The sequence below is a fragment of the Sparus aurata genome, chromosome 24 (assembly GCF_900880675.1).
Source record: "Sparus aurata chromosome 24, fSpaAur1.1, whole genome shotgun sequence".
Classification (NCBI taxonomy): Eukaryota; Metazoa; Chordata; class Actinopteri; order Spariformes; family Sparidae; genus Sparus; species Sparus aurata.
The window spans coordinates 15,574,946-15,593,757 of NC_044210.1; the positions used below are offsets into that span (position 1 = coordinate 15,574,946).

Consider the following 18,812-nt stretch of genomic DNA (forward strand, 5'->3'; position numbering starts at 1 on the left):
TCAATTCTGTACTTATTAAAGATAAAACACAATACCACGATCTCAATGGCAATAGAAGGCAACGAATTGGTTCCCTCGTCCCTCTCTACAGGCTTCATTTGAGGTGTCACTGCAAACATCCTGTAATGAACTGACACAGAGAGTCATGTGAGTGTAAACAACTTTCTGACTTCACTTCATTATACTTGTTTCAAAATAACGGTTCATTTGACTGTATTTTATTGGCAGTCACCCATTTTTAAAAAAATAATCAAAAGTGTGATATATATTTTCTATTGTAAAATATTGCTTACTAATGTAGAGACATTGAACTCACCTGTGCTTCCGGGGGTGTAGAGGGTCTTGTCAGTTTGGATGAAGATGTACCCCGACTGGAAGGACACTAAGACGACTTGCTCCAATACTCGTCCAGGAAAATGAGCTTGCAGGGACACGTACTGCTTCCTGTTGGGATCTTTACTGAAGTCACCAGCAGGAATCTAAAACCACATGCAGAGACAACAGCAGAGCATGAGCAGCAGAGTGCAGCCTTTAATATGTATTTCTGGATGCTACGTCCCTTATTTATGGTCATTGTAGAAAACATTTTATTTGATCTTGGCCTTTAATTAATAGTATTTCCAATGTATTTTGGTAATAAAACCATGTTACAGAAATGAGCTTTTTTAGAACTTCAACATTACCTTAATTTGTGCCAGCTCCTGGAACTGGTTTCCACTAGTGAGGGTCACATCTGTGAATGCCAGCCTTCGGGTTTTTGTTGGAAAGTTCATCACAACGATCTCAACCCTTATGTCTTCTCCTGTGCAATCTTGACACTCCACAAAGATGTTTTCTGTTGTTCCTACCCGCAACCAGTTGGGGGCAGACATCACCTGGCTGCAGAGCAGAGAAAGATGGAGAATAGATGTAGTCACTGTGCAGAAAACACACTTGCTGTTAAGGATTGCCAATCTGATCCAAATGTATTAACAACAGCAGTTGGCCAAAGTGCTGCACAGTCAAAAATAGCATTAGATTAGAATTTAATGAAAGAACATGTTCTTTCTTGTTGTATGCATTTAAGGCGTTATAATCAAACACAAATAATGAAGTGTTTTAGGACTGATATGTTAAAGAAGTGATTCCAACCTCCTTTGGGTGTGCACCCTGAAAATGAAGAACAAGTGCTTGTCACAGAGGACTTGAACAGGAGTTTACCTTTGAACCTTATTGAAATGATGACATCGCTGTGTGCCTTCAGGAGGGAAATATTTAAAGTATTTCCCAAAACGTAAGACTTACTTATCTTTCTGCTCGTCTATTCAACATTCAGGTTTATCTTAGGACCCTTTGGGGTTTCTTGAGCCCCATGTTGAGAACCACTACCTGAGAGCTTGTGTGTTAAAGTTTCAATTCACCCAAATTGCCAAAGACAAACAAACATACAACAAAAAGCATGAGCTCCATGACCCTGAGCTCCAGCACGGACTTCATACTCAATGAGTGATCCATTGATTGCCTTGATTTCCAGCACTGGATCAATGCAACATTTCATCACAGGTTATTTCGCTGTGACTGTGCAAACTCCACCTTGATGTTGCCTTACTGGAATAATTTGAATAACCACATGACCTTGACTTGAAGACAATTGTGAAATAAAACTGTGTTAAACTGACATCGATCGAATTACTCTGTCATTTGATTATGAATGCAGAGAACCTCTGATATTGCTGTTGCTCCAGTTATTGAACATGAAAATCACCGGGATTAACAAACAAACAAACTGTTTGTTTTAGCACCATTTTTCTCTGAGTTAATTCAAGCTCAGGGGTGGTGGAACGCTGTTCTACTTACAATGGAGCTCCATCAGCCAGAGGAGTGAGAGAAGCAAAGGCCAGATAGGCTCCCAGCCACAGCAGAGTCCTCCCCATCCTCCTGTCAGATCCTCATCTGCTGTCAATGCAAACTGACGCTCTGCAGCACCTCCTTTTATCTACACGCCTCCCTCCTCCCATACCTCCAGTTCACCTCGGTGCAATCTCCCTCATCCCCCCTGTGTTTCTGTACATAATAACACATGATTTCCCAGCAGCAGTCAGATAAAAGGTAAACAGTGGAAAGTCAATGAGGGTTTACATGTCTGACAAACTTAAGAGCACACCGTTTATTGCAAAATACAAACAGCTATCCTGCATTTAAGATGTTTTCTGATATGACGCCTTTGTTTTCATTCTTTCATAAATTCAATGAATTATATTCATAGTATTATGTTTTTAATTCATGTCTTGAACCATATATGTTCATTGAAATTACTGAGATCTTTTTACGGCTCAGTGAATTCAGTGATTTAAAGGGATTTTGTCATGTGCACTGTCATCTTTTCACTGAATGTCTAAATTTACTAAAAGATGGATCCCATTGTTTGATATTTACACTGAAATATTTTTCAGCAGCTGCTGGCACTAACTAAGCTGGAGAACTAGCAGGACCTTGCGTCGCTGCTGTGGGAAGAAGTTCTTTGGGCCTGCTGGAAATGCAGCTGGCAGCTCTCAGCAGCAGAAGAATCCAGAAGAAGAGATCTTGAGGGCAGGTGGCCCCGTGAGAAGAGAGGTGGAGAGGAGAGAGAACAAAGTAAGGTGCTGGAGTTTAGACTCTCTGGTCAGAGAGGGGTCTGTCACCCTGACCAATAGTAGCTGAAGGCTGAATTTGCAACTGGGTGTAAAGACTGGGGAATTCTGGGAACTGAGTTCAGAGTCAATTTTGAAATCCGCAGTGAACGACTTCATCTGTGGGTTCCAACACACTCAACGCTGATGTAAACAGATTGTTGTTGTATCCTGTGTGTAGATAATACAGATTTCCACAAAAGGATGTGTCCCGGCACAGAATAGATCCCACTCACTTTTGGGGCAGATCCAGATAAAGGGACAGTACCGGGGATTTTTCTACCACTGTCTTTGGCATTATCATAAATTTCTCAGGTAAAGATGCATGGATCTTGATGAATAGAATTAGGCATATTATTTGACGTGGATCCTAATAAAAGTCTGGATCCGGGAGATTTAAATGTACTGCTCTGATAAATATCAGTTGTATTTATTTGGATTTGTGTCCTGGGAAGTTAAACTTTGCATAAATAATACTTTGAGACTAATAAGATGTTAAAATGTATAAATGATTTTTTGGTTCAGATGTTCGATTTTGAAATATGATTTCATGTTGTCTGAATGCATTTAAAGTTAAAAGGTCATTCTCATCACGTGTGAAAGTTCATGAACTTTGAGAGTTTTTTTGCACTTCCGGGTTCCCGGTAAAGAAGGAGAGAGCGGAGCCTCGTGGGCTAACCGGGGAGAAGCTAGCGGACGAGGGTTTGTTGTTGCTGGAGAGAGAGACAGAGCTTCTTGCTGCTACCGAGAGAGACAGAGCTTCTTGCTGTTGCTGAGGGTGACGGAGTTCTTTCGCCGCTGCTGAGTGAGACGGAGTTCTTGCTGCTGCTGCCGTAGGGGACCGGAGTTTCTCGCTGAGAGCTGCTGGGTGCGGAGACGGCCGCCAACGCGACGAGGGAGCGAGTCATCAGCCGCAACCGGGTCCGGCTAACTGCACAGATACACGGAGGTACTGCTAGCAAGAAGGGTTTCTTTCATGAGCTCCAACTAAGCGCGCCAACGAACTAATTAAGAGTGCACTCAAACAAAATAGACAGTTGAGATATAAGAAAACTTATTATTACCCGGGTCTTTCCCCCCCCCCCCCTTTTTTTAATGTTTCTCTGGTTCATACCTAAGATGTATGTGTTATCATGCACATGTTTAATACATTGTCTGAAATCGCTAATCTGAGTTTGTGTGATTCAATTGTGTTAATTATTTGAGTATTTGAGTCTGTATTGAGTGTTTTCAGGTCAAGGTGTGTTCCCACTTGTCTACACATAGTTGCTATTGAGTGTGAGGATCATACGTCACCCTAGACAGTTATTTACTATTGAAATGTCTCTTTTACCATAAGATATTGAAGAAGAGTGAGGCTTCATCTTACAGTAAGGTGGGTTTCTTAATACATGAGCCGGTGGTAAAAGGGTTACATTTTTGGGGGCTCGTCCGGGATTTATTTTTGTTATGACTGACCTGTTTTTCCTGGAAAAAATTTTTTTGAGACAACTTATGTCTTTTGCTAATAACGAAAAGTACTAAGGTAGCTACATTTACTGTGAAGTTTTTTTTACTGTTTTGAGTTAAGAAAAATGGAAGCAGTTGAAATTGATGCCTGGTGTAAAAGGAAGCAGTTGGCTTATGGAAACACTGTCGTTTTAAGTGGTGTTAACCCAGATGCCACCGATGCAGTTTTGCTAACAGCTTTGAATCAAGTTAAAGCATTTGGTAATCCTGAGATAGTTGATCGCCGTCTTGATGTAGCTTCTAAAACACAGTTTATACTGATTAAGACCTCTACTGACTTGACTAATCAAACCGTTCCTAACGTTGTTGGACTTCCTGGGGAGGCTGGTCCATGGCCTGCTCATGTGCTCACTGCTCCTGCAGACAGTGGAGGGTTTCAAGCTAAACTAATGTCATTTCTGAAGAATGAAGGTAAAACTCTCACTGATGTCAGTGGCATACTCAGCCCTTCACCCCTTGACATGAACACTGCGCTAATACATGCTATCAGCTCCCTAGTGGATAAATGTAACACTACATCGGCTGATTCCCAGAGTTATCGCTAGCTCCGCATGTTCTCTGGTGTGAAACCTACGCCCAGTGCGGAGGAAGAGTATGATGCTTGGGCGGAGCAGACAGCGCATTTGCTAGAAGAGTGGCAGTGCAGTGACAACATAAAAAAACAGGATAGTAGAAAGCCTGACAGGTCCAGCTGTTGACATTGTGAGATTTTTGAGAGTACAGAAGCCCACTGCAACTTCATATGACTACATGCACGCTTTGGAAACAGCTTTTGGAACCACTGAGAGTGCATCTGATCTCCTGGTAAAATTTAGACACACATATCAAAATGTTGGTGAAAAACTGTCTACTTACCTGTTGAGGTTGGATAAACTGTTGCACTGTATTTTCAGGAAAGAAGGTGTGGCACTCTCTGACATGAATCAATTACGCATTGAGCAGGTTGTAAGAGGGGCACTGCAACAAGACATGATTGCTCTCCGCCTCCGTATGACCCACAAGCTGCGAGAACCTCCTTCTTTCAATGAGTTGCTGAAAGAGGTGAGGGAGGAGGAAGATTTGCTCCAGAGCAGAAATGATGTCAGGAACCCAGTAATGTCACAGTCTGTAACTCCTGTTGCCAAGCCTGCACCTGAAACAGAAGTTGATTGTGAAGTAGAACAGCTAAGAAAAGAGATCAGTGTCATGAGAGCTGAAATGATTAATCTTAAAGCTGCTACAGTTGCATCACATTCAAACACCCAGAGTCCACCACTCGAAATCCCTGCCAAGACAAAATATAAAACAAATGCTACCCCACAAAGGTCTGGATATCGAGAGGATAGACCTGGGATATTTTGCTATAGATGTGGGGAGGATGGACACTTTAAGAGAGAATGTGGAGGTGAAGAAAATCTCCTCAAAGTCAATAAGCGTCTCATTAAACTGTCAAAGAAATCGGGAAACTACCGCGGGGTCCAGTAGAGGAACGGCCTGGTATCCCGGTGGTTGCAACACGTTCCACCAAGTGCAGAAACACAGATAGGAAAGTGGATGACACTATACCTGAAGGCTTAGTGGGCCCTAGCTCTGTCGTGTCTGTACAGATTGAAGGCATCTACTCTAAAGCCGTACTCGATTCTGGTTCTCAAGTAACTTTGCTGTACAGATCCTTCTACGACAGATATTTGACACACCTGCCATTGACATCCATCAGCACTTTGCAGATATGGGGTCTTAGTCCTGCTGAATACCCTTATGATGGCTATTTGTCACTTAAGCTGGAGTTTTTGGAAGCTGACGTAGGAGTGAGTGAGACCATTGATGCACTTGCGTTGGTGTGTCCCGACCTGGTTTCGAAAGGTGAAGCTTCTATGCTTGTTGGCACAAACACACCCACTGTGAGACGACTGCTTAGCCACTGTAGAGAAAAGGGAGGAGAAAACTTTGTGAGAACTCTGCACATTCACCCAGCTTTCAGAAAAGTTTTCGATGAGATCTCATATCTGCCACCGGACTCTGACAACAACAAGAGAGGAACTGTGTGGTTCACTCAAACCAAACCTGTCACCTTACGGCCGGGAGGAGTCGCCAAGGTGACAGGTGCGCCAAAGTTTCAGGGAGTGCCAAGCACTCAGGCCCTCCTCGTGGACTCACCTGATGACCCTGCAGATGAACCACGGTTTCCAGAGGAGCTCCTGGTAAGACCAGAGTTGCAGGCATCCACTGGTGTGATGGCTAAGAGAATCACTGTCCTAGTCAGAAACATGTCAGCACGAGAAATTACTTTGACCAGAGGAATGCCGATAGCTCATCTGTTTCCAGTCGACGTTGTGTCATCACCTCCTGGAGAGAAAGAGTTTGATGTGGAGTCACCTGGAAGGTTGACCCCGTCCTCTTTCAACTTTGGAGACTCACCAGTCCCTAAGGAATGGAAAGAAAGATTAGTGACAAAAATGATGGAAAGGAGCGAGGTTTTCTCTCTGCATGAGTTTGATGTAGGATGCAGTAAAAGCACCCAGCACACTATCAAAACCACAGATGACAAACCATTTCGTGAGAGATCTCGTCGACTGCCACCTGCCGATGTGGAGGCAGTGAGGCAGCATCTGTCGCAGTTGAAAAATGCTGGTGTCATTACAGAGTCACGGAGTCCTTATGCCTCACCCATTGTGGTCGTGAGGAAGAAGAATGGGAAAATAAGCATGTGTGTGGACTTCAGGACTCTAAATCGCTGCACTGTTCCTGACCAATACACAGTGCCAAGAATTGAAGATGCTTTGGCCTGTCTCAGTGGAAGCAAGTGGTTTAGTGGGCTTGATCTTCGCAGCGGATACTATCAAGTGCCTATGGCAGACTCCGATAAAGAGAAGACAGCTTTCATCTGCCCGGCTGGATTCTTCCAATTTGAAAGAATGCCACAAGGAGTGACAGGGGCTCCCGCTACGTTTCAGAGAATAATGGAACATACTGTCGGAGATATGAACTTGCTTGAAGTCTTGGTCTATCTTGATGATCTCATTGTGTTTGGAGCTACACTAGAAGAGCATGAAACCAGATTGTTAAAGGTGCTTGACCGTTTGAGGGATGAAGGACTTAAGTTAACACTGGATAAATGCCAGTTTTGTCAGCCATCAGTCACCTATGTAGGACACATTATATCTCAAGAAGGGGTATCCACTTATCCAAAAAAGACTGAAGCCGTGACTACATGGCCCAGACCAAGCACTGTGACTGCTTTGCGTTCATTTCTTGGATTCTGTGGGTACTACCGGCGCTTTGTAAAGGATTATTCCAAGGTGGCGCACCCGTTGAACCAACTGTTGTCCGGTTACCCACCAGCTGCAAAGACATGCAAAGGGAAGCAGGAGACCCCTTACCTGAACCCCTCAGAGCCTTTTGGCAGTCGGTGGGACGACCAATGTGAAGCAGCGTTTGAGGAGTTGAAGCGACAGCTTACTCAAGCCCCTGTGCTAGCTTTTGCAAACCCTCAGCTACCTTATGTGCTGCATGTAGATGCTAGTCGAGAGGGGCTAGGAGGAGTGTTGTACCAGGATCAGGGTGAAGGATTTAGACCCGTGGCTTTCATCAGTCGAAGCTTGACTCTTTCAGAGAAAAATTACCCTGCCCATAAATTGGAATTTTTGCCGCTGAAGTGGGCGGTAGTAGATAAGCTGCATGACTATCTGTATGGGATCAAGTTTGAGGTGCGGACAGACAACAACCCATTGACATACGTATTGACGTCTGCCAAGCTGGATGCAACGGGTCACCGTTGGCTTGCTGCGCTGTCTACCTATGACTTCAGTCTCAGATACAGATCAGGAGTCCAGAATATTGATGCTGATGCTCTCTCTCGTCGCCCACATCCCAGCCCAATACAAACATCAGAGTGGAAAGACATCCCTGCAGCAGGTGTGAGAGCCATATGCCAGATGTCTGAGGTGGCAAAACAGAGAAGCCCACAGTCTGGAAGAGCCATTGACCTTTTGGGGATTTCTCCACAATCTATTCCACAAGTCTATTGCAATCTGGCTTCTTTGAGTGTCAAAATTATGCCTGTTTTGAGTTTCATGGAGTTGTCAATCGCTCAGCAGGAAGACCCTGGCATAGGACAAGTGTGGTCAGCTCTGAGAAATGGCAATATCACCCAAGTTGACAAGACAAAACATCGAGATTGCTCTTTGCTGTTAAGAGAGTGGCGTAGATTAAAGATGCAGAAGGGAGTGATGTATCGAATTGTAAATCCACCAGGAAAATCCCGCTGTTCTCAGTTAGTACTACCAGCAAAGTATAGAAACACCGTAATGAAATCACTGCATGATGACTCAGGTCATCTGGGCCTCGACAAAACGTATGGCTTGATCAAAGATCGATTCTACTGGCCTCGGATGAAGTCAGAGATGGAAGAGTATTGCCAGTCTTGTGTCAGGTGCATAAAAAGAAAGACTTTACCCAAAAGAGTTGCCCCATTGTCTCATTTGCAAAGTGATGGGCCATTGGACCTTGTTTGTATGGACTTTCTGTCTATTGAACCAGATTTGAGCAACACAGAAAATGTCCTAGTCATCACTGATCACTACACCCGCTACGCTCAAGCTTTTCCAACAAAGGACCAAAAAGCCTCTACAGTGGCAAAAGTGTTGCTGGGAAAATATTTTGTCCATTATGGATTGCCCAAGAGGATGCACAGTGATCAGGGGAGAGATTTTGAGAGTCGCCTTGTCCATGAGGTATTGAGTTCACTGGGAGTTGAAAAATCAAGAACGACGCCCTATCACCCTCAAGGGGACCCCCAACCTGAGAGGTTTAATAGGACATTGTTGGACATGTTGGGAACTCTGGAGCCAACCAGGAAGAGAAAATGGAGTCAGCACATTGCACATTTGGTCCACGCCTATAATTGCACTCCGAATGAAGCCACAGGGTTTTCGCCCTATTTTCTCATATTTGGGCCGGAAGCCCGACTACCTGTGGATCTATGTTTTGAGATTTCCAGAGATGGCACACAACAGAAAACTTACCTCAAGTATGTTTCCGACATGAGGAAGGAGTTGAAGGCTGCCTATGAACTAGCAGAGTCCATTGCTGCCAAGCAAAATAATAACAATAAGCAGAGGTACGACAAAAGAATCAGATTTTCACAGTTGTTGCCTGGAGATAGAGTCTTGCTACGGAACCTTGGATTACAAGGGAAGCATAAACTGGCAGATCGCTGGGCATCAAACCCATACATTGTAGAAAGCCAGATGCCAAACTTACCAGTGTTCCGGTTGAAACCAGAAGATGGCAAGGGTCCAATCAAAATCCTCCATCGAAATCACCTCCTGCCTCTTGGGGAGAGGATATGTCCCGATCCTGTATCTAATACAGATCCTATACCTACAAGGAGAGTGCTTCGACGGAAAAGACGAAAAGAGTGCGCAGACGAGCCTGAAAAGGAAAAGGCATCACGGAAAGCGCCGGATAAAGACTTTGAGAGAGGGGAGGTTGGACCCAGAGATTTTGTTGAAAAAGAGAACACAGACTCAGAAGATGAGGGCTATGGACTATGTTATGATCCAACTATTGAACCTCTCAGGAATAACATGGATGATGATTCGCTGGAACCATTCAGCATGGATTTGGATATTTCCAGTGATCTGACTGGACAACCAGAAGTGGTTGAGCCCGCAGTAACACCAGAATCTGTGGAAGAATCTGAAATGGACAGTAGAAAGGAACCAGAGTCTACTGAGACAACAGAATCTGAGTTGCAAGAGACAGATGGGATCCATGAAGAGACTGAAAGAGACGAAACACTGACTGATGACATTCCCTTGCAACAAGAAGATATTGACCCTGACTCTGAGACTGACGCTGACTTTGACACTAAGACCCGACGACCCCAGAGACTAAAGAGGGCTCCTTTAAGGTTCACTTATGACATCCCAGGTTATCCAAGTGTCATAGCAGCCCCTAGAGTGAAGTATGTTTCTTGTATTTACAAGGGGCTAGGTACGCCCATTATTGCTTGATTATGTGTTTTTTTTGTGCTTCAATCACCAGATGTGCCATGGTTGGTTATGTTTTTTTCAATGGTGCAAAGTCATGAGGGCATGCTTTTATTTTGGTGAGGGGAGAGTGTAATGCTCTGATAAATATCAGTTGTATTTATTTGGATTTGTGTCCTGGGAAGTTAAACTTTGCATAAATAATACTTTGAGACTAATAAGATGTTAAAATGTATAAATGATTTTTTGGTTCAGATGTTCGATTTTGAAATATGATTTCATGTTGTCTGAATGCATTTAAAGTTAAAAGGTCATTCTCATCACGTGTGAAAGTTCATGAACTTTGAGAGTTTTTTTGCACTTCTGGGTTCCCGGTAAAGAAGGAGAGAGCGGAGCCTCGTGGGCTAACCGGGGAGAAGCTAGCGGACGAGGGTTTGTTGTTGCTGGAGAGAGAGACAGAGCTTCTTGCTGCTACCGAGAGAGACGTTCTTGCTGCTGCTGAGGGTGACGGAGTTCTTTCGCCGCTGCTGAGTGAGATGGAGTTCTTGCTGCTGCTGCCGTAGGGGACCGGAGTTTCTCGCTGAGAGCTGCTGGGTGCGGAGACGGCCGCCAACGCGACGAGGGAGCGAGTCATCAGCCGCAACCGGGTCCGGCTAACTGCACAGATACACGGAGGTACTGCTAGCAAGAAGGGTTTCTTTCATGAGGTCCAACTAAGTGCGCCAACGAACTAATTAAGAGTGCACTCAAACAAAATAGACAGTTGAGATATAAGAAACCTTTTTATTACCCGGGTCTTTTCTCCCCCCCCCCCCCCACCTTTTTTTATGTTTCTCTGTTTCATACCTAAGATGTATGTGTTATCATGCACATGTTTAATACATTGTCTGAAATCGCTAATCTGAGTTTGTGTGATTCAATTGTGTTAATTATTTGAGTATTTGAGTCTGTATTGAGTGTTTTCAGGTCAAGGTGTGTTCCCACTTGTCTACACATAGTTGCTATTGAGAGTGAGGATCATACGTCACCCTAGACAGTTATTTACTATTGAAATGTCTCTTTTACCATAAGATATTGAAGAAGAGTGAGGCTTCATCTTACAGTAAGGTGGGTTTCTTAATACATGAGCCGGTGGTAAAAGGGTTACATAAATATGTTTTCATAAAGGGTAGTCATTTTCATTGTCCTGGTAGTTGCCTGTTAAAGATCTGGACAGCTAAAATTTAGGTCACTTATGGGCGGTTTAAATACGATTTGGGGTCGTTTTTTGTTTTTCTTAAGGTTTTTTGTGTTTTCCACACTTTTTTCTGCCTTTATCCCGGTCGAGAATTATGGAGGCTGCATTGGGAATTATAAATTAAAGTCTTGACAGTATTTTGGGTGCAAATTCAGGAGGCTCATCAGAAGAGCGAAATCTCGTTATTGCGTCCCTCACCAATTCAACCTGTCACTCAACAACTTCAATCCCTTCACAGTCCATCCAACATCGTTTTAATAATTCCCTGTCATTTAGCGTCTCCAAAACATTCGGCTGTGACCAGGTCTTAGCGAGTTAGGAGTCCTCTGGACTACTTCTAAGGTCTCCCAGACTTAGGTGCTACTTTTAGGCTTAAAATGTTTTGTGAATAACTCGTATTTTCAAAAATTAGGAGTCCTAAAGTTACGACTGACACGCCCATTATTTTTAGGAGTTATTCCTAAATTCGCCTGTTAGGAGCTACTTTTAGCCTTAAGATTCTTTGTGAATACGAGCCCTGGACAGCTAAAATTTAGGCCACTTATGGGCGGTTTAAATTTAGAGTGACACAGGGCTATCGAGTTGCTTGTTGGGTATGCTTGATTCAATCAAAGGGGACTGTTTGGCCTGGGTGGAGGTATGCGCTCTAGTTTTTTATCATGAATTTAGTGATATCATTATATACTGGCCGTTTCACCTTTTTGAAGTCTTTTCTCACACGAAGGCAGGAGGTAGAATGATGGTTTACTGATTGAATGGTCGTTAATTTGAATCCAACCCCTACAGTCTACATGTTGAAGTGTCTATGGGTAAGATATTGATCTATGTGGGAGTGTGCTTGTAATTGGTTATCACTGCGGACAATGATTGAGGAGCAGCTGACAAATTGCACGTTAGCCCTTGCCACCAGTATACAGATATGTACGTGAATGAGTGAATTTTGACTCGAGATTTGTTTTTCTCAGCAGTGATGTAGTTCTGGACTTACCTGTGCTGCCGGGGGTGTAGACGGTCTTGTCAGTCTGGATGAAGATGTTGCCTGAATTGAAGGACACCAAGACGACTTCCTCAAGTTGATGGTCAGGGAACTGAGCTTGCAGGTACACATACAACTTTATGTTGTGATCCTTACTGAATTCAATAGCAAGGATCTTTGTCTAAAGAGAAGAAGCATACGTGAGAGCAGGATGGGGATAACAGTTGATACTGATTAAGATCTGAAAATCTATGATTTCTCTTGTTTGCTGTTTTCTGTTTCCTGTGGTCAAAATACAATTCTGATGAAAAAAAAGATTGTTGCATTGAATAAAAAAGGCATTTGACCAAATGAAAACAGGATTAAGTTTCCACATGCATCTATCTTTTGTTGACTGTACATATACATAGCACATTGAGACAGTATTTTTCAGCATGGAACTAGATGGGGGTTCCCCTCTCTTCTCATTATTATTCTCCAGAGGGAGGAGACAATAGCCACACCAATATGTCACAATTTGCACAAAGGAGGACTGATACATGTATTCAAGAACATAAGTTTCATTATATCCAGACGATATGCTTCTTTGTATATAAAAACCTATGTCATGTCTACTGAAGTTCTATGAAGAACTGGAGAGATTTCGTCATATTTCAGGCTGTAAGGTTAACTTAGAAAAAAGCATCTCTATATGTTGTGTTGTTTCATACAGAAAATTTTAATTTTTTTAATTAGAATTTTGTAAGAGGCTACTGCACGTGCTGCATCGCAGTCCTTCTTGCTAAACTAGTTTAGCCAATAAAACCACATCATTTCACTTACACAAAGTTAACATTTTTATTTGCATAGTGATTTCACAAAAGCTTAAACTGCCTCCTTCACTATTGATACAATTGCATTTATTGATTTGTATGAGCTGTCATATATTCTGTGTCATAGCAGATTTGAAATTTGACTCATTTTAAATGTATTAAACTTTCTGTGCATCACTCAGTTAAACCCCAGCATACAGTAGACAGTCTTGGTCTAACTTTCCTTTAGGGCTGGGCAATATATGTATATGTTATTTGTTGTTATGAGACTATGTACCATCTGAGATTTCTTATCAGTGGTGGGACGAACTCCGGACCAATGTCAGGACAGCAGAATCAGTCGCCATCTTCCGCAAAAGACTCAAAACTCATTTGATCAGACTTCACCTCAAACCCCCATAGCATGACTGTGGGGGAATTAACTCACTACCAGCAGAATATGCATGTATTAAAATGTGCTTGTAATGATGACTTAGTAATATGATATACTTTATATTATTCTTGAATCGGCTGTTCTACAGAATCAGTAATTTTGCTGTTGACCCTTTAAAGGTGCTTTTCTTATACAGGTAGATTATAGTATGCAATCTGAAAGTAACATGTACTGTATTTACCAGAAGATGGCAGTGAAACATCACCATCATCATGCCTCTGACATGAGACAGGTTTTAGCCAAAGCACAGCACATGTAGAAGAAATACTTTGCATGATTCAGTCTAGTCCACTGATTCCACTCATATTTCATCTGTAACTGGTCATGAACTCTTGTACCATTATAACGTTGATGAATGAACTGTCTTACGCTAACTGAGTGAAGGATTATTACATGTGTTGCTTATAATTCCCTCAATATTGGAACATTTCCTTTAGCTTACATCTTCTTGGAACACCATTTAATGTAAGAAAACATAATGAATATGTCAGAGGAAATCCTGATTGGTTGAGTACAGAAACTCCTGCTGATCAGGCTCAACAATTATTGTGTGTGTGTATATATCTATATATATCTATATATCTATCTATCGATAGATAGATAGATAGATAGATAGATAGATAGATAGATAGATAGATATAAAATGTACTTACATCTTAGATTTTGCATCACGGGATACCTTAAGCTTAACTTAAAAATAAGATAACAGCAGAATTGACTTTCAAACATAAAAAGAAAACAAAAACACTGTTTAGTTGCACTCGTTTAATAATTCACGCAATCATATCTTGGATAGACATATCTTCTTGATATGTGACCGCTGAAAAGAGTGTCAGCGTTCCTCTCTGGGATGCTGGTGTCAGCGGCAGTTTTGCTAAAAATGAGAACAACAACAAAAATAAACATCCACAGTTATTACATGGCACGTCAAGAGGTTTAACTCTTTGCAGAAACATCCACAGCACATTATTTATTCTGCTCACCTGACAAACATAATCCACATTAAGGTACTTTGGAAGAGCATCACAGTTCTGAGGGTTTCCCAGCGTTTTAGCGACGGCTTTAATATTACACACTTTTGTCTTGTTACACCTGTGGATAGATTCAAAAGAAAAACATTAAATCAAAAATCAATTCCACATTGAAAAATACACCAGCAATTTTGATCCATTGACTCGTCGTAATGATACAGAGAGAAGTGTTACTACTGCTACTCCTCTGTTTACTTGACACAATTATTATTGTATAACTGAAAAATGACATTCAAGACAAAACAAAGTTTTGTACAAAAACCTTATTCCCTTTGCCACAACTGAAAAGCTTTTGTCTTATGATTAAATACGCACGTCTTTCTTACGTATGCATCAGCTGTGTAACTTGTACAGAATGTCATCTTGGTAGGGGTGTTGTTGCAGGTTGTCTCATCATGACGTCCAAAGTAGGCTTTGATAACCTTTATGCATCCTTTGTCTGAGGGAGATGAAGACAAATGTGTCATAATATGGATAAGACTCACTCAAGCTGAAATACCCAGTTAAGAACTGAAGTCTGTACTCGAGACAACGTAACCTCTGCAGCTTGTTCAAGTCACAGGGAGTCATAGCAATGGCAAGCTGAAAGCGGGCACAAGTGGGGTTATACATTTTAAATTGTATAACACCCTTCTAACACTTCGAATCTGTAGAAACACCTGGTTGGAGACAACATGTGTCTGTGTTTAATAACCTGAAAGCTGAATCCGCAAGCCACCAGGAAGAAGGAAATTCGCATAATGGCCAAAAAGTGGACTTACGGCATCACGTGATCCACAAGGGCCCAAAAAGTTTTTTTTCCCATAAGCTTACATTGTGAATGAAGCAGCTGTGGATACATTCAGATTCAGAGCTTCGCTTGCAAGTCCCCCTCAGCAAAGACAGCTAACGTTAGCATGGCTGTGACACCTTTAAGTAATTAATTAGCTAGTCGGGCAGGCTGTTGGTGGAAAGAATTGTTTTTTATTTCACTATCTAGGTCGACATTAGCTTGGAATTCTTACTAGCATTAACCAGCACTCCAAACTCCAGAAAGTTTGGATGTGTTTTTTACAACAGAAATTACATTGTTGTTAAAGACAAAGTACAAATGTTGAGCAACTTCAACAAATCATCTTATGACTGTATGATTTCTCACACCACGTTACAGTCTGCTCACAAATAGCCACTAAAAAACTGCCTAATACATGTACATTTTTACAAATTGTTTAACAGGGCCCCTTTAACTAAACCATACCATTGTAACTGAGTATATTCCATGTATGTTATTTTATCGGTGCTTGACATATCATAGCTTGCAATGAAGGATACTACCTGTATTGCAATATAACACAGTAAAGTATGTTGAGTCAACGCATCTTTTCATTCACAATCTAACTATAAAGCTTCCACTGACAACTTCATGAAGGAAACATATTTACAATTATATATATATATGTATAGACTATATCATGTTATACAAATCTACATTTTAATGTCTCCAAGCTTTGTGTTTCAAAAACCACAGATCTATATTTGATCAAAAAAGATTTACCATTCTGTTAATCTGAATTTTGTACATTTATTTTTTTTATAAATAATTGAACCATCCTGCTGTAAATCTGAATTATAACATTTCACACTAAATTTGTGTAACATATCCTGCCGATTCTCAGGATAAAAGTGTATTCATCAAGAACATCATGAAGAGATTTGTGATCCTTTTCCAATAGCCAAACATTTCCGTGCAGACAGGATTATAGAAACATTCTTACCACACTTCACCTGGGCATCCCGTCCTTCACAGGCAACAGCGTTATACACATCTGTCAAAACATCAGGATATAAGGTGAGATCTCACAGCAGCTTCACTGACATCTGCAGAATCAAAATGCTTACACCAGAAAGTAATTTAGTGTGTTAAAAGTACTCACCAGCTCTGTTTTTGTGGCAGTTGTAGTGGACCTGAATAAACTGTGTTTTTGGGTCACCACAATTTGATTTAAACATCCTCGCATTGGGCTTGGGCAGTCGGCAGTGTTGGGTTTTGTCACAGCTAGAGAAACATTAGAAAAAGGTCATGTCAGCTCGAGGTGGAGTAAGTTTTACTACGACTTTATATACAGTATATACAGATTTGTTTCCAAACTGGAGGTCACGCACCCTCCACAGTTTGACAATTTTGACAAGTTTGTTTATTAGAACTATTAATAATTTATGGACATAAATCTTTAATTAACTAATAACCATTGTAAAATTAAGAATAATTGGTTGGCCGATAGAGGATTTGAAGTATATGTTGGCTGATATTAAACTTGTTGTTTAGAGAGTGTGATGCAGAAAACAATGGTTATGGTAATTTATAATTAATTACATTCCTAGTTAAGTTTACTGTTTCAGTACACTGAGGTCATTTTTTAAAATTAAATTTTTCATTTTCCACATGTGATATATGCTTGGTTTGAGTACTAAATTTAACTTTTGCTCCCACACAGTCCACAAGATGAACATCCATAATAAAGTAAAAAAAAAAAAAAACTCTTACATCAGCTTGAACCAAGTCTGCAACCTGGGTTGGAAGCAGTTCATTCTAGGGGTCCGGGCACGCTTGTTTCTGGCAGCGCAGATTTTAGTGCTTTGGGAACCATGGTTTATGTACCGTATGTCAATCTTAGATCCTTCAGCTGAACACACACAAAAAATGGATGAATAAAGTAAAGCAGAAACAATGTGTGAAGGACTGAGAGGGAAGAAAGGAACCTGAAGCCTGAGAGAATAAGGATGGGGGTGAGAATGACTGCATTTCGTATTTTTTTTTAAATTTCAATAACAGAATACATACGACATCGCAGCTCATTGTTAACTCCAGGACATGCGATATCGACCCTGAGTCCTGCAGAAAAAAAGAAGGGGTAGTTGTAGAAGTGCTTTAGTTGACAAACATCAGCGCTTACCTTGCTGTTTATTCACATTTTCCTCTAATATTTGCATATTTCTGGTGAATGGATGAATTATTTGATCACTTCGGGAAATTTCTTGACATTGAAAAAGTTAAGTTGAACAAGCAACCGATTTAAACAAAATCAAATAATTCAATGAAATGCAAGATCATAGAAATTGTAATAACTTACCGGTAATTGCCGGAGCCCAAGCAGCAGCTAGTACTGAAAGATCCAGAACAATTGAACAAAGAAATCGATTCAGTAAAGAGCTTAATAAAATAATTAAGTTACTATTATAAATCATATACTCACAGGCCAAGATTGTCAATTTGATGGCAAGCATGTTGACAGTGTTGTCCTGGTTTCCTCAGATTGCACGAATAGTACGCTACAGATCTGGAATACGCCAATACAACAACAGTTCTCCCAGCATCAGTTTTTAAAGCCTAATTTCTTCTCCCCCTCCAAGGTTAGAATGCGTCTGATTGGTTATGAATTACACATGTTTAATCACTTGAAGGCGTTGGCACAAAGGAGTCATGGGACAAATCTGTTTGCCTGAACCTTTTGCCTAGAGGGCAAGAAGAGTCTCCAAACACAGATAGTCCTGTTTCTATCAATGGTCCTCAGGCTGTAAACCATTACTTTTAACCCAGTAACCAGGCAGTTTGTGAATTAGTGATGAAAATGTAATCTTTAGGATTTGTGTAAATGGGCACAAATTGTCTATTTTGTAGCGACGCACATGACCGGAGGCATGATGTTTTCGACTTGTCCGTCTTTCTGTCCATTCCATTCTTGTGAGCGGCGTATCTCAAGAACGGAATTTATTTGAATTTGGTTTGGTTCACTTTAGATGCCAATTAGATTTAAGTGGCCAAAGATCAAAGGTCAAGGTGACAATAAAGAAATGCAGTGAGGGAAGTTATTCAAATTGGGTACAAACCTCCACTGTGACTCATGAAGAAATGAACTAATTAGAATTTGGTGGCCAGAAGTCAAAGGACAAGATTTCTGTGACCTCACATAACTCAAGAAATTATGCAATAATTACAATAATATTTTACGCAAGTGTCGTAACAGGATAACATGATCAAGTTGTGACATTTGATATCCAAAATGTCTAAGGTTAACTTCACTGTGACATAATAATGTTCTGTAATAATAATATTTTATCCATCATTCAACGCCATAGCTCTGGAAAAGCAACTTGACTGGTGCGCAGAGGCAGCAACTCTAATTATTGACATCTTATTGAAATCTGGATTTTTCC

The 18,812-nt window shown here is 41.2% G+C and overlaps 2 protein-coding genes and 1 long non-coding RNA gene across 5 annotated transcripts in view; 1 reads left to right on the top strand and 2 right to left on the bottom strand.

Moving 5' to 3' along the window:
- Nucleotides 1-1,949, bottom strand: part of LOC115576905 (complement C3-like) — a 47,056-nt gene extending 45,107 nt beyond the window's left edge. The window contains exons 1-4 of the mRNA XM_030409535.1: nucleotides 1,837-1,949; nucleotides 684-879; nucleotides 317-479; nucleotides 36-130 (exon numbers count right to left, since the gene is read on the bottom strand). Coding sequence (XP_030265395.1) covers nucleotides 36-130; nucleotides 317-479; nucleotides 684-879; nucleotides 1,837-1,913 — 531 coding nt within the window. The 5' untranslated portion in view covers nucleotides 1,914-1,949. The remainder of the gene's footprint in view (nucleotides 1-35; nucleotides 131-316; nucleotides 480-683; nucleotides 880-1,836) is intronic.
- Nucleotides 1,950-2,435: 486 nt separating this feature from the next.
- On the top strand, nucleotides 2,436-12,704 carry LOC115576910 (uncharacterized). Of its 2 annotated transcripts, none has more exons than XR_003982968.1 (3): nucleotides 2,436-3,597; nucleotides 10,510-10,804; nucleotides 12,332-12,704. It is a non-coding gene; the product is annotated as an uncharacterized LOC115576910 (long non-coding RNA). The 2 variants fall into 2 exon arrangements; XR_003982967.1 differs by having other exon boundaries at nucleotides 12,335-12,704.
- A 1,632-nt stretch (nucleotides 12,705-14,336) lies between these two features.
- On the bottom strand, nucleotides 14,337-17,984 carry LOC115576908 (L-rhamnose-binding lectin CSL3-like). 2 transcript variants are annotated; one of them, XM_030409540.1, is made up of 9 exons: nucleotides 17,852-17,981; nucleotides 17,729-17,761; nucleotides 17,440-17,490; nucleotides 17,143-17,281; nucleotides 16,532-16,653; nucleotides 16,373-16,423; nucleotides 14,934-15,057; nucleotides 14,571-14,679; nucleotides 14,337-14,461 (listed from the first exon to the last, which is right to left on the bottom strand). In XM_030409540.1, exons 1-9 carry the CDS (start codon nucleotides 17,880-17,882, stop codon nucleotides 14,447-14,449), a joined length of 675 nt encoding a protein of 224 aa, XP_030265400.1. In that variant the 5' UTR covers nucleotides 17,883-17,981; the 3' UTR covers nucleotides 14,337-14,446. The 2 variants fall into 2 exon arrangements, with proteins under 2 accessions (XP_030265400.1, XP_030265401.1); XM_030409541.1 differs by lacking the exon at nucleotides 17,440-17,490 and having other exon boundaries at nucleotides 17,852-17,984.
- Nucleotides 17,985-18,812: the final 828 nt, after the last annotated feature.

Excerpts from the sequence above, each read along its gene's own strand:
- LOC115576908 (XM_030409540.1), bottom strand. The coding sequence starts at position 17,882 with ATGCTTGCCATCAAATTGACAATCTTGGCCT. Across the intron at positions 16,654-17,142 it reads CAGACTTGGTTCAAGCTGAT|CTGTGACAAAACCCAACACT; the intron begins GTAAGAGTTTTT and ends ATGTTTCTCTAG. Across the intron at positions 14,680-14,933 it reads GATGCATACGTAAGAAAGAC|GTGTAACAAGACAAAAGTGT; the intron begins GTGCGTATTTAA and ends ATCTATCCACAG.